Source organism: Nyctibius grandis, chromosome 9 (genome assembly GCF_013368605.1).
Source record: "Nyctibius grandis isolate bNycGra1 chromosome 9, bNycGra1.pri, whole genome shotgun sequence".
NCBI classification, from domain to species: domain Eukaryota; kingdom Metazoa; phylum Chordata; class Aves; order Nyctibiiformes; family Nyctibiidae; genus Nyctibius; species Nyctibius grandis.
Window position 1 is genome coordinate 16,549,061 of NC_090666.1, and position 13,869 is coordinate 16,562,929.

General features: G+C 36.9%; 1 protein-coding gene across 1 annotated transcript in view; it reads right to left on the minus strand.

The window, feature by feature from the left end:
* UBR3 (ubiquitin protein ligase E3 component n-recognin 3) overlaps nt 1-13,869 on the minus strand; it is a 120,261-nt gene that overhangs the window by 102,062 nt on the left and 4,330 nt on the right. The window contains 4 exon segments of the mRNA XM_068407438.1: nt 588-637; nt 1,228-1,371; nt 3,052-3,210; nt 3,611-3,749. Coding sequence (XP_068263539.1) covers nt 588-637; nt 1,228-1,371; nt 3,052-3,210; nt 3,611-3,749 — 492 coding nt within the window.

The window sequence follows — 13,869 nt, forward strand, 5'->3', positions numbered from 1 at the left end:
AAGGCTTACTAGTTGAAATCAGGTTTTAAACAGTAGGGAAAAAAAGAGAATAAATTGATAATGTAACTCTACCAGAATTTAACTTTCCTCATTCCACTTATTTATTACAGCTCAAGCTAAAAGGAGTTTCCCCCCTTTTTACTCCCACTCAATGTGTTTGGTAAGTAAAGTCAAGTCTACACATGGGAATTTACCTATAGAGAAATTCTCACTGCTATCACCAGTTCAGCTAGATTCTCAAGTGCCAAAAACTGCTAACACCATTCACAGCATCACATGCCGTAAGTTTGCTTTAATGAAGCCTAGTTCACTAGATAGTGACTTTTGAACTACCTACACAAGTTTCTTCTACATGACATACATAAATTAAACTGAAATGGTATTAGCAAAAATAAGGATTTTTCAAGAGGCCCTTAGTAAGTCAAAGGCATGAGATCTATTCCTTTGTATCTCCATTATTTCTAATTATTAAAATGGAGAGAATATGCGGTAGATAAAAGAGTTAAGGTTTGTGGGACTTGGCTGCAAACATTCTCTCCATTTAAAATTCCATTGCAGTTCATTATAGTCTTTAAAAATAGTCTCACCTCATCTGAAGAATCCCCTTGTCCTGATGTTGCTGTAGCACCTGCTAAACCTTTTGAAATAAAAAAATTCAGAAATTCCTTTCATAAGTCATACTGAAAAGAGAGTATTTTACGATATTTAATGAGCCAGTACGAAATGAAACACTCATTAACTTTCTTTACGAGATACACAGCGGTGGACTGAGAAGCTGAAGTAAGACTTCCAAGCAATACAAAATCAGGGATTTGCAAGTACGTTCCACTGCAGAACTTCAACGTACTGAGTTAACAAAGACATGTTCTTTCAGAAATTGCAAAAACACTCTGATGGCCTTCAGTGATCAAAAAAAATCCACAGCACTTTTGTAAGAACAGGTGGCTTAACTCAGTTGTAGTGACAAAATTCCACTACGAGCAATTTCATCCTGCCTGCTCAAATTCCACTAATGCTATGACAGGAACATGATGCTTAGTGTATTAGCAACAAACAGTTAATATGCTTAGCTTCGCTGACAGAATTAAAACGAGTCCTGTAATTTGGTGCACTAAATAACAGGTAATTCCTTAAGTTTCATTTAGTTTTTTTAAAAAAATAAAAGAACAGCTTACATAAAAAACAGCAGTAATCAAGTCTTCTCTTAAAATATTTTTCCACACAAACCTTGAACTGCTAATGTGCTAGTTCCAGCTCCTTGTTCCTGCATACCACATGGAAGTTTATACTCAGGAAATGCGAGTCCAGAGCCTTTCAAAGCAATGAGGTACTTTTCATGACTTTTCTTTGCGCACGCATTCTCTCCAACACCTTGAATACATACATAAAACAGTATTAAAGTACAACAACAGCTACCTGGTTCATATACTTCATATTCTATACAAGCAATCTAAAAAATAGTCCACTATGTTTTAATAAGCTGTATAATTATGAGATGTAGAAGCTAAGAAGTTTTTCCAACTGAGGAACTGAAATCCAAAAGACCAGAAATCTTCTCGGTTTTTCCCCTCCAACATGGTGTTTTCTTCTAAATGATGTACTTAATTTCTATTTTACCAGCACTGCCACCATTAACACTACAGCAAAAAAAGGATTTGTTTTGATATTTCAAAACAGTTGGTTTTGGACAGAAAGGACAAGGACCTACGATTTCCAATGGGAAAAAAAAATAACCCAACAAAAACCGAAACAAAACAAAAACAAAACAGTAACGGTAATACACCAAATATAAATTCTAATATTTGGAATTTTTCTTTCAAAGTTCAAGTTTTGACAGCTGCAATTAATGGTGACTATTCATAAAGATATCATCATTTCAACTGTTTGATGAAGCAAAGTCATACTGCATGCTCAGGATAGAAAATTTTCACAAAGAAATGGACTAAAAAAACCACAACAAATTTGTTATATAAGGAAAAAATAAACTCCAGAGGAGCAAATTGTGTCAAGTGTTTAAGGAAAAGAAAACATGAAAAAGATGACAGCATCTTTTTAGCTGTGCACCTTTTGCATTCAAAGTCAGAAGGGCAGGTTTTGCTCTAAAATCCCTTTCTTTGCTTCCCCTACCCAGAAACTACCTACTCAGACACACATATTCTCCACTCCAAAAATCCAGATAAGAATGCTTTACTTCCCATTCCCTCTCTACTTTTCTATCTCAGGAAATCCATCACTTATAGAAAAAGAGAAGTCATTAAATTTCTCCCATTCAAGTATTATTAAACAGGAGAGAAAAAGAGGAAGGAAACAGAATAAAGACAACTGTCCTTGAAGCAGCTTTCCTAAGTGTTTATCCTTTCAAATAAAGATTTGGAGATTGCCTGTTCTTCAACTAGCTGCTGCCCAAGCCAGTTATGGCAACTTAAATCTACACTTATTACTACTTGTTCCACACCTATGCAGAGGACTCAAAATAAGACACCTTCTAATCACAAGAAAATAAGATGGAGTTAATTTATACTATGTGGTTTTGGCTTAATAGTGACTACCCAACATTTTCAGATGCATTGTGATTTGGCACAGGATGGAATAAATAATTGGGGGGGAGGGGAGCTGTTTTTAAGAAAAAAAGAGAAAAGGCCTCCTCCAGTAACCTCTGTGAGAGCAGATCCCAAAATAAGTTACACATATTCCACTTTGAATAAGCTTGATATGCCTCATTTGGAAGTACTAAGCTGCCGTGTTCCGGTCACTTTAAAGAGAATGGATTTATTATAAAAACTCTTTTGAAACAATGTATCTTTATATAGTTATCTGGGACACAGAAGCTAAGAGGCTTGCTCCTATAGGTCTAATAAACAAATGTTTCAGTCACTCCTGACGCCCACCTCCCTTCTATCAACAACCAAAAAAAATCCTTAAAAACATGCATTTTTCTGAGTTTTGAGAAGTCAAATAAAAACATGCAGAAACTGAAGTGATAAACAAAACTTATGCCCTTAAATTCTTCATAAATTGAAAATTTAATTATGAGAAATAACACAAACATACCAGAGCTAAGATCTTTGTAGAACTGTTGGCTAGTCAAAACTTGGGTAAGAACTGATCGCATTGCTCCTCCCATTTTGGTCAAGTCTTCTAGAAAGGAAACATGAGGCTCCAAAACCTGGAGGATTTTATGAAGGTCTTTCTCTGATGGCAGATCGAGAGCTGAAAACCACATAACAAGAACTTTTGGTGTAAATGTAACATGATTTGGCTAATACCTTTACAAGGCAGAACAGCTATGACTACCACAAAAGAAGTAAATATATATTCCTATGTTTTAAAATTCACATGTACAGGTTTCAAATTAATCCTGATTTCATGTTCTGGAAGAGCTCAACACAATGCTAGGTAACCCTGAAAACATACTTAAGAAGCTCTTCAGCAGAGAACAAAATGAAATCACCTAACCAGGCAGTAGCATGGTTAGGAAAAGATGCACAAAATTCACTGATATGAACTATAGATAGCATTCATGTATTCATGTACTGTGTCTTCACAGACTGCAAAGCAAGAGAAAGCAGCACGGTAAGATATGCTAGATACATGCAAATTTAAAACATACCAGGCTCATTATACCCCTCTCTTAAGTGCTGAATAAGACTAAAGATGAACTGTGGAAGAACTAATTCTGACATCATCAACAAGTCTTTCGGGACACATGGAACATTTGAATTTGACTTAATCCGGTGTCTTTTACAAAACCTATAAAACAGATGAGAAAAATGTTAGCCAAGCACAGCTCAGCAGAGTTCACATATACTAAGAAAACCACTACTACTTCCATTTTTCAGAGAGTATATACTTTTACATTAAAGGCGGTGTGGAAATGGTATTCTGAAATTCCAACTACTATGTTCAAACCCATTTTGTTTCCGAGTCCAGCAAATTATAAAGGTGCCAATTTTTTTTTCCTTCTCAAAATTCACGTATCTAACATCCCAGTTTTCTTCCTATACATGTTAGGAGCATCTTCCACTGAACAATTAGAACACTGAATTTTTCCTTTATCAAGACATACCTCCAATTTCTAAACAGCCTAATTGAAAATATTGAACTAAAACAGTTCCTCATCCTTTCTGTGAAATAGTCAGAGGCTGGCCTGATTCTTCAAGTCCTCATTCAGATACTGACTTTTTAAATCACTTTTGACATTAATAAAAACAACTTCCAAAAGCATCAGAGTTTGCAGGATCAGTATTTATTTCAAATGTAGAGCAACTAAGATTTACTTATCAAAGGATGATAGAAACACCCTGCAAAAATTGTGCAAATTGTTTCATTTAAAAATAAAACATTTCTTCTTTGGACAATTCCTGTATGGTAGTAGTTGAGGCTTGGCTAATGCACAATGACACGAGGTTGAGTCAAATCCCATTAAAGCAGACAGAATGATTTCCCACTGACTTAACATGAGCCTGACTCAAGAGCCACTGAATGCTTTGCTGCTCCCAGTCTATTTTTAGAAAGGACATTTACCAACATCAGAGAGTTATTTACCCATGTCAAAAAAGAAGTTAACAAGGAATAAAGAGTCTAAAAATGCATCACACAAGAGTAAACTTTACTGGAAAGATTTACTAGATTTTACCAGTAATTTTTCAACATAAAGATTTGGAAATGGATTCAGCTTTGTTTGAATATGAAAATTGTTTTCTAAATTTATTCATGTCTTCACTATATTTGCTATGCCATATTTTCCAGAAGCCTGCTACTTTCTACAACATAAGCCTTTCTTCTTTGAGGACCATTAAAGTATCACCTTCAAGAGAAGAAGGAAATAAAAGAAGGCCAAAGCAAGTATCTGAATTTAGGAGGAAAAAAAAAAAAAAAAAAAAAAAAAAAGGATACGAGTACAGCAATTAAGAGCTTCTGCTTTACTCTTACACATTACACTTTTTATTAAGAAAAGGTAAACAAGGACAGTGCTAACCAGATGATTTACAGTTTGTACATATAGCCTATCCATCCCGGGGAGGTGGGGGGGGGGCCAGGAAAAAGTGCCTGACAAAGAGCTCAGTGATGACTGATAACTTTCTGTTAATTAATGCACAAATGGATGGTTTTTACTTTTGTCATTCACTTTTGCAAATGATGTTTACAGAAGTAATGAAAAATCATTCACTTTTTCACTTTTGTCATTACCTTTTGTCTCATCCACACACAGAAACCTGAACTGCTATAAATCGCCAAACCTGGCTTGACCTATGCTGCAATATGGTACCTCATGTGTTATCTTAAAGGTACTTGGTTTCCCTTTCACCACTATCCTTATAAGAAGAGATCAAAAGTAAATAAAGACTTAAAAGACACACAAGGAAAGAATTACTATGCAGCATGTTTTAAAGTCTTTTACTGGTCCCTCCCAGTTTCTGCTAAACACGAGGCTTCCTTCCACAGAAAATAAAAAGATCTGCTCCCCAAGAAGCCTATGCCAGCATACCACTTGTGAATCAGCCTATGGATTGATTAACCCAGATTGAACATATCCTGTAGCTGAAGGTTAGGAATCATGTCTTCTCTTGAGATTCCCAAGAAAGCACTATTGACTTACAAAATGTGCTATTATTACTATATTAATACAGGTTCTGGAAAATCAAGGAAGAACCCAAAGCTGATTCACTGAAAGTAAACATCCTTTCACTGTTACACACACAAATTACAGCAGTTCCAAATGGGATGATTTCCAGATTTCCTTAAAGTAGGAATGCCAATATCATTTCACAAGATGAGCCATATTCTATATTTATGGTTCAAAGGCTGAAGTAGTAAAGTATTGTCCGAAATCAATATACTATTGTAGCTGTTCTTAACTAACAGCTAGAAACGTGTACGTGTTAAGGATCCCAGAATATGTCCTTTCTGACATGACTTGCCACTGGACAAACTATTGGCCATACTGAATTTCAAGGGCAAGAGTTAATCTAAGCCACAATGATCCAGAAAGCCAATGCTCAGATTTTATTATTTTACAAATCAGACTGAAGAAATCTTACTGAGCACAAGTTTGTAATATTCACCCATGAGACTCTGTTTTATGTTGAATTACAGAAGACCCCTCCTGCCACCATATGGTATTTCCACAATCCTGAAATACTAATACTTTGTTCTACTCAAAGCTCTATTGCCTTGACAGAGTGCTATACAATTCTTCTACAAATATTGACCAAAATACCAGACAATGACTTGCAAGATCTTCAGAGTTAAAACAACAGCTGATTTAACTAAAGAAGAGCCAGAACCCCAAGCTGTGCCAAGGAAGAAACAAGCTGAAACTTCCTATACAGGCAGAAGGAGACACCTGTGACAAACTTCTCCAATGGGTTACACAGTCGCTGGACAGACAGCAGACAAAGCTATTCCATAGTCAGTTCCTCATATTTCTAAAAGAGCTTCCCTGCCACAGCATCAGTAAAGAATTGTCTGTCTACAATAAATGTATATTCAAACACTCCCAAGACTATCAAAATAGGGATTTAATGGGCAACAAAAAGGAGCATTTTCCAAATCTCTCCTGGTAACATCAAGCCTCGGAAGTCTGCAACTCGGAGGCAGGCAGAAGTCCTCTAACAGGGGGTAATGGAAAGTGGATATAAACTAGATATGAAATACATTTTTTCTAAAGAAGCTCCAACCCAAAAATAACTATGGAGAAGAAGACTGACTACATAACCGATAGATGACCTTGATCTAAGCTTTATTACATGATTTCAATATTGCAAAATAATTTTCCCAGCAAGTCTGTAGTTCCTACCTAATCTTTAGTACTTCATATTTCTTGTGCTACACAGCCTTCCCTGTAAATATTTTTACTATTATACTACAATGAGCTTTAAGAATAGGAGTATTTCAGTGAGAGTGCCAATTCATTAGCCAGAGATACTCAAGCCCTATCTCACTGAAAGTCTAACATGGAAGTACTAAAATACAGGTCTACAGGGAGACAAAATCATCATCTTTTTTCGTTATTCTTTCCTCCGACTCAAAAGTATGTTCTGGTTTTTGTTTTCTATGCCGTTTCCGACCTTTGAAATTGCTTTTTCACAAAAAGACAAGGCTAATTCCAGGAAAGGAGAGAATAACACAGTAACTTGCAACTACATAAAAACAGAGATTTAACAAGCAATCTTGTCCACATGACTTCAAATATAATTCCTGAAGTTTCTTACACTGCATTGATGTCTTATTTGTAAGATGTAGAATGACATTGTTGACATCTACATGAGTAAGGAATACCATGTATTATTAATATAAGCAACACTAACATCTTCTGAGCAACCTTCACTTCAGACTTTCCAGATTCATTCTGTTTTCTTCTACTATTTCTGTCTCTAATAATTCTACCATGAATTTCCAAAATGTATTTTAGAAGTGGCTTCAGGTAAAATAACTCCTTTCCTTTAGGTTACAGCTTCAAAACTGCTTAAGATGAACTAGGTCTGTCCTGCCACAATTCTGACTTCAGCCCTCTTGTTTGTTCCAGCACTGGCACTCAATTGATCCTGTGTTAAATCAGCTCAGAAGCTTAGCTAGCAGAAGTTATTCACTAAAAAAAAAAAAAGGAAAAAAAAAAAAAAAGGAATTTCATTGGGCCAGCTGAAATTCACAAGCACTCACAGACCTGCCTCCTTGCAAATCACACCGAAATCCCCGAATCATCCTGCCATCATCCCTTTTCTTGTTCACCTGACAGGGAGCAAAACAGAGATACCAAAAAACCAAAAACCCAACAATGCAGGAGGATGCTGTCCTGGCCAACCAGCAGATCAGGTAGATACAAGGCTTGCTGTGAAGCCAACTCCTCCATTTCAAAGGAGAATTTTTAAACTTCCCTAGTTATTACAGCAGCTGATAAACGCCTTCAGTACCAGCCAGACCACACCTTTACAGCTTTTAAACATTTGCTCAGCTCTCCTTCCACTACATCCCACAGTCTCTCAAGTTTCAGTTGCATTCCAGAAACTTGACATAAGTCCATGCACACACAGTGGGACTCTTTTTACCCTCACTTTTCTCTTGCTATTTTGTCCCCTGCCTCCCCACGTTTAAAAGCCATTTGTTTTAAACTGGATCATAAAGCTGTCAAAAGACATTTTCACAAGTCTTACAGTACTACAGCACTACGAGTACCTGATTCTGACAGGAGCTTTTAGGGACAAGAATCTGGGACCCAAGTGACAGGACCCAAATGAATACTACTGGAAATCAACTCCTAAGCAAAGAAAGTAAACCTCCACTTGATTCTTCAATTCAGTAACAAGTCATATCTAAACTGAGCTTTTATTTCAAACATTACATACATTTCATACTGTATACCACATGACTGTCATGTAATGTTTCATAAAGTATTCAAACGAAATGACTAAGTTTTATAAACAAGAATTCAAGATACACTTTAAGAAGAGTATGCATTTCATCTCCACTGTAAAACTAACATGCAAATACTAATCTTAGATACACTGAATCTATAAAATAGAAGCAAGATGCAAAATATTTTTTGAGTGCTATAATTGTCTCAGAGTTCTTGTGAACTGATTTTTCATTCTTTACATACTGGTAAAGAGTGTTCAAATGTTTTCTCCTGCTTTTGAAGTTCACATATTAAAACAAATCTTAATTCAGAACAAAATATAACTTGCATAGTCAGGATTAGAAAGTTATCTTGATGAAAAAGGGCTTTGATGTATTGTTGCCTTGCTTTATGTAAATCTACTGTCCCTAACCAACAAGCACCACGATGGTAACTCTGAAGAAATGCAAAGAAACAAACTAACTGTTCCTCTGAAAACTAAGTTTTGCGTGTTTCCCCGTGCCCCCTAGTCATTGAATTTCAATAGTTAAATTCCTTTCACCTGCAAAATAGGCTTCCAAAAGTGAATCAATGTGGTACTGACTTCAAGGTCAGAGGAATGACAGCCCTTCTGCTCTTTAAGGAAGATGTAAGCGACAGAGGAGTTCAGAGATAAAACTGAATACTTGCATTTCTGCTATTAGGGACTGCGACAAGAAGCAAAGTTAACTAGAAAGATGTCCATCTAACTTTTCTAACCAGGAAAGCTCCAAAATAGAGACACTAGAGTCGATAAAGGAGGACAATGAAACATGGCAGAAGAATTAATGGCTTCTCAAGAAGAAAAACCCCAAAACACCTTTAAAGGACATCTTTCCAGGCTCCAAGGCTTCATGACAAAGCTGTTTGACCCCGTCAGGAAGCTAGAAATCACAGATTAGACTCTTAGAAGTTATTCCAGTCCTTGCAGAACAGCAGGAAGAGAGGCAGTGAGTCACCAGAAGCTCCCTTGGTGCTCAGTGCTACACTGAGCACCCTTCAGTGAAGCAAGCTCTCAAGTTCAAAGAAAAAGCAGACAAAGCAGCTCTGCAGAAGAGCATTTCTATTGTTCTCTGCTAGTCCTCAGATGTAAACATCTTGTATAGTAGATGAAACTACAATGAGTTTCATTAGTATACAAGTACCCACTATCAATCAGAAACACTAGATGTGGCCGTTTCAATTATAAGACCTTAGAAATACAGTGAGAATGAGAAGGAATGGACTTCTGAGCAGAGCTGAAGCTGAGTCTGTGTTTGAATGGACCCACAAAGTTGTTGAATTTGAGCATTTTGATAGACAATAGAGTAATTCAAAAGAGTAACACAATCTTCTGTTGTAAAAATACTGTCTTTATAAAAAGGGTGGATGCTCTGGGATGTAATTACTGCACTGTAATTGCATCTAAGTACAGCTTACATTTACCTAGTTTGATCGAAAAGCCTCAATTTACACACAATTTAAAATATATTGCACAGTAACAGACACGCAGCTAGCTAACTTACAAAAATAATACTCACTCTCTTTGGTGCAGCTTTTTCAAACATGACAGTGACTGCAAAGTGAAGCCCTTACAAGTTAAAAGGGCCTCAGTTATGCTGCTAATGGCAATATTGAGATCATTAAAATTACCTTAATTCATTCATTTGCATGTATGAATACAGAGTCTAATTATTTTGTCCAACAGGAACTGCAGCCTTTTCAGCTGAGAAAAGGAACAGTATTTCTTAAATGAGCACTTAATTTAGTATTTCACTGTACTGAAGAAGGCATTGACGAGAATACTCTTCAAACTCAACTCTAAAAAGCAATCTTCATGAAGGTTAACATTAAAAAGCCCACAAGAAAAATATTTATATTCAAAATTCTTTCACAGCATGGAGTCTAAAGGTATAATTGTTTGGTTTTTTTTTAACCATGTACCTAAAGATAGAGAAATTAAGACACAATGCATATTCTAGTTCCGAATGCTTAATTTCATAACTTTTAGGATCTGATTTTTCAGAGTTCTTAGCCTTACATAGCATTCACAAAGCAGAATGCCCAGCTGACTTCAAAAAGTAGGTCTGAGAGATGAGCAGATCAGCAAATAGAGTATCTGGTCCTGAGCCCTCATCAGATCCATCTTTGCTTGGCCCTCACTCTTCCCAAAACATTAGTTCACATGCAGTCTCCCTGCCCAGTTGCTTTCAGAGTCCCATTAATTATCTACCTTAAAGCACATGGACAGTACATCTTCTATTTAGAGAACAAAAACCAAGTTTCCAAAATAGAGTTAACAAAAATATTTTTCTGGCTATAAAAATTTTCCCAAGAAAATTTCAACAGGTCAAACATATGGCATGTAATATTTTGGCCCAAATACTTCATCTGACAAAGTTCTAAGTGACTGCTTAGTGCTAGACAAATGTAGAAACAACCTTCATTTCTTCAGGATTTGAGTAAGGTGTGTGGATTTTAATAAAAGCTATCAACTTAAGCTGAAGATACCACTTTGGTCAGGCCTCCAAGAGACAAGGTGCATATATACGTAATTAGCAGTTTTCTTGGAAAGGTAAGTGTCCACGAGTTTCATACCAGAGCTATTATCGCTGCAGGCGCTGTGCAGCAGCAGAGAGATGCATCCTGATGAAGGCAACAGAGTTAATTATACGGTCCTCGTTACTGTAATACCCAAACGGCTATCTCTATTACTTCAATGTAAAGAAAATGCATCATATTATTTTCAAAGCTTACTACCAGAACCCTCCATAGAGGAGGCCACCTAGGATACTATTATTTAAAATCACCTGCAGATATCAGATACCATTCTAGGATTTTTTTTAAATGTAAAATTCCTGATATCCTGCAAGCAATAAGGAAGAATGGCCTGAACTCTGAATCAACCTATATCAATTGTCATTAAGAAAGATCTAAGAGACAAAAGTTCTTTAGGAATGTGTTGCCCAAACATACACCCAAAAATCACGTTTTTTCCATTGCCAACAGATCCATTGACAGCTCCATGTAGATCAGATATGTACCAGACAAATAACATTTCACCCTGACATAGCAAACTTAGAATCCTGGACAGCTGATAGTTTCACAAAGAGAAAAAGGAGCTTTAGAAGTTGGTGGGATCAAAGCAAAGGAACTGAAAATCAACACTAGTTAGCCGAGATCTAAACAAGATTGTTCCCACAGACCTTCAAAACACCTGTTCTTCTTAAATTGAGTATATACCAAGGTATATTACAAAGCGATAGACAAGCCATACAATAAATAAGCCAATTTCAGACAAGGCAAGATATACAGCAGTCGTATCTTGTAAGCTCAATCTTCTGAGTACCGTTCTGTTCTTCAAACCAGACTGGCCCTATCAGCAAAAGCTTTGGGGTAGAACCATCATTTATTTTAAGTTTGTTCAGTGACTAACACAGCAAGAGTTCAGGCTTCTACATGTTTATGAAGTTATGTATACTAATACATCTGAGTATCTTACTGACTCCTTTGAAACAATTGCATGTTATTCCTGAGGCATGTATGAAGTACACAGCACCTAGTCAGGCCACAGTTCTAAAAGCAGTAATACAAAATTATCACTTGGATGTTAACCATTTGGAAAACACTGCAGCAACTAACTTAGACGCCGATGTAGTCCTAATTAGAGACATTCTTAAGAGAAATCAGGACAGGCAGGTTTGTGAGCTGACTGTATGTCATGATGGACTTAATCAATAGTGATCTGAAATCTTTTTTGCTTTCCAAAGATAAGACCTAAGATGAAGCTCTGTGAAAACTACTGAATGTTACTGTGGAATCCTAAGCAGCAATACAAAATATTGAGCTTTACATCTGGGAAAGATAAGGTGGGGCAGAGGGAATCAATTATTTACCACATGGTAACTGTAGTTCTTTGAAAAGCTGTGGTCAGTGTGAATCCCAACATGAATTCCTGCACCTTGTATGTGGAAGATCAGATAGTGGAGTTTTTGTTCTGAAGAGTCGCACCCACCAGAGGTACATAACCATGGGTTTATTCAGACTCTGATGCCAAGCTAACAGGCAGTACAGCTCAGACTTCTCCTCAGTCCCTTCAGCCAGAAGTCCCAGGTAGCCCAAAGGATTTCAAAGTAGAGAAGATGCCTGGAGTTGACAGAGATTCTACAGAACGCCATTTGTACCAGCCCAACGATCCTGAACACAAGGATGTTTTTACGTAGTTTCATAATGCTCGGAGACTAAACTCCTTAACAACGTGTAGGGTCTTCAGCCTGTTGATAAAGCACCTGTTTCAGCAACTCCTTGAAAAAAGGTCCAAAAGAGCACCCTTCCCTCCTTGAGGCTGCATTACCAAACCTAGCCTAGGTCGAGGGGAACTGAAACCTTCTTATCTACTCTTAAAGAATAGAATTGATAGAGTCACACTGGAAGGGACAACCTTGAAGCAGCACCATGCTATATGTATGCTAAACAGGTGATTTGCTGTTGCAAGATACTCCATAAAATAATCACACAATCTACTTAATGCCAGCAAAATAGTTACTACCTGTAAGTCCCAGAGCCCAGCTGCAGGCAGATCTGACTTTTCTGATCTTAAGTGGATTACAGCTGCTACAGCCCAAGATGATACAAGAGACCTTGCCTGATGAACATGCACAGAATACATCCAAAGATAACTATTAATAACAGCTTTCTCAACAGCAAGCCTGCTTTTTTATTGTCACTCTATCTGTTAAAGTTTTCTCAAGTCTAGAAGAGTAAAAAGGTCCTTTAGTCTTACTTAGCAACAGAAAGTAAAAGAAATAGAATATCTTCTTCCATAGCTCCCAAACAGCACAGCAAGGCCATTTGTATTGAATGAGTTCCTGTAAGGATGTGTCTCTGAAAAGGGATAAAATAAGGAATCAAGTCAGAAAGAGGGAAAGAAGGATATGGGGACAGAGTAGCAAAGGTCATCAATACCAGGTACCTACTGTCCAAAATTTAAATTCGACTAAAACTAACTATTGAGTAATACTTACTGAGTGTCAACATTTTAATGCACTAAGAGAGCCAATTCTAAATAAATTAAAGCAGAAGAAAATTAGCAGGCTAGAAACTAAGAATATACTTCTCATACTTGCTGGCAGCGAGAGGAGGCAAAGAGAATTTTCCTGCCTTTTCATAAGGGATCATGGTAGACCTAACAGATACATCAGTCTTCATGAGAGACATCATGAAAAAAGACAAAAAAGCGAAGTCTGATCTAGTGTGTAGCTCAGACAGGATCTTCATGAAACCTACACTGATGTACACTCCAAGACACAGAGCTAAATGGAAAGGTAAGTATGGATCATTAGAGACAGACTGCAGAAAGCTTACAGGTAGGTAACTGAAGGTGCTTTTGAACACACGGTGTAAAGCATCTATCTGTAACAGTTACCTTTCTTAAAACTACAGTTTTTTTTACTTCACACATGCCTACTGATATAGAAATGGCCTGCTATCACAAGTGAAAATTGGTAATTTCTTAG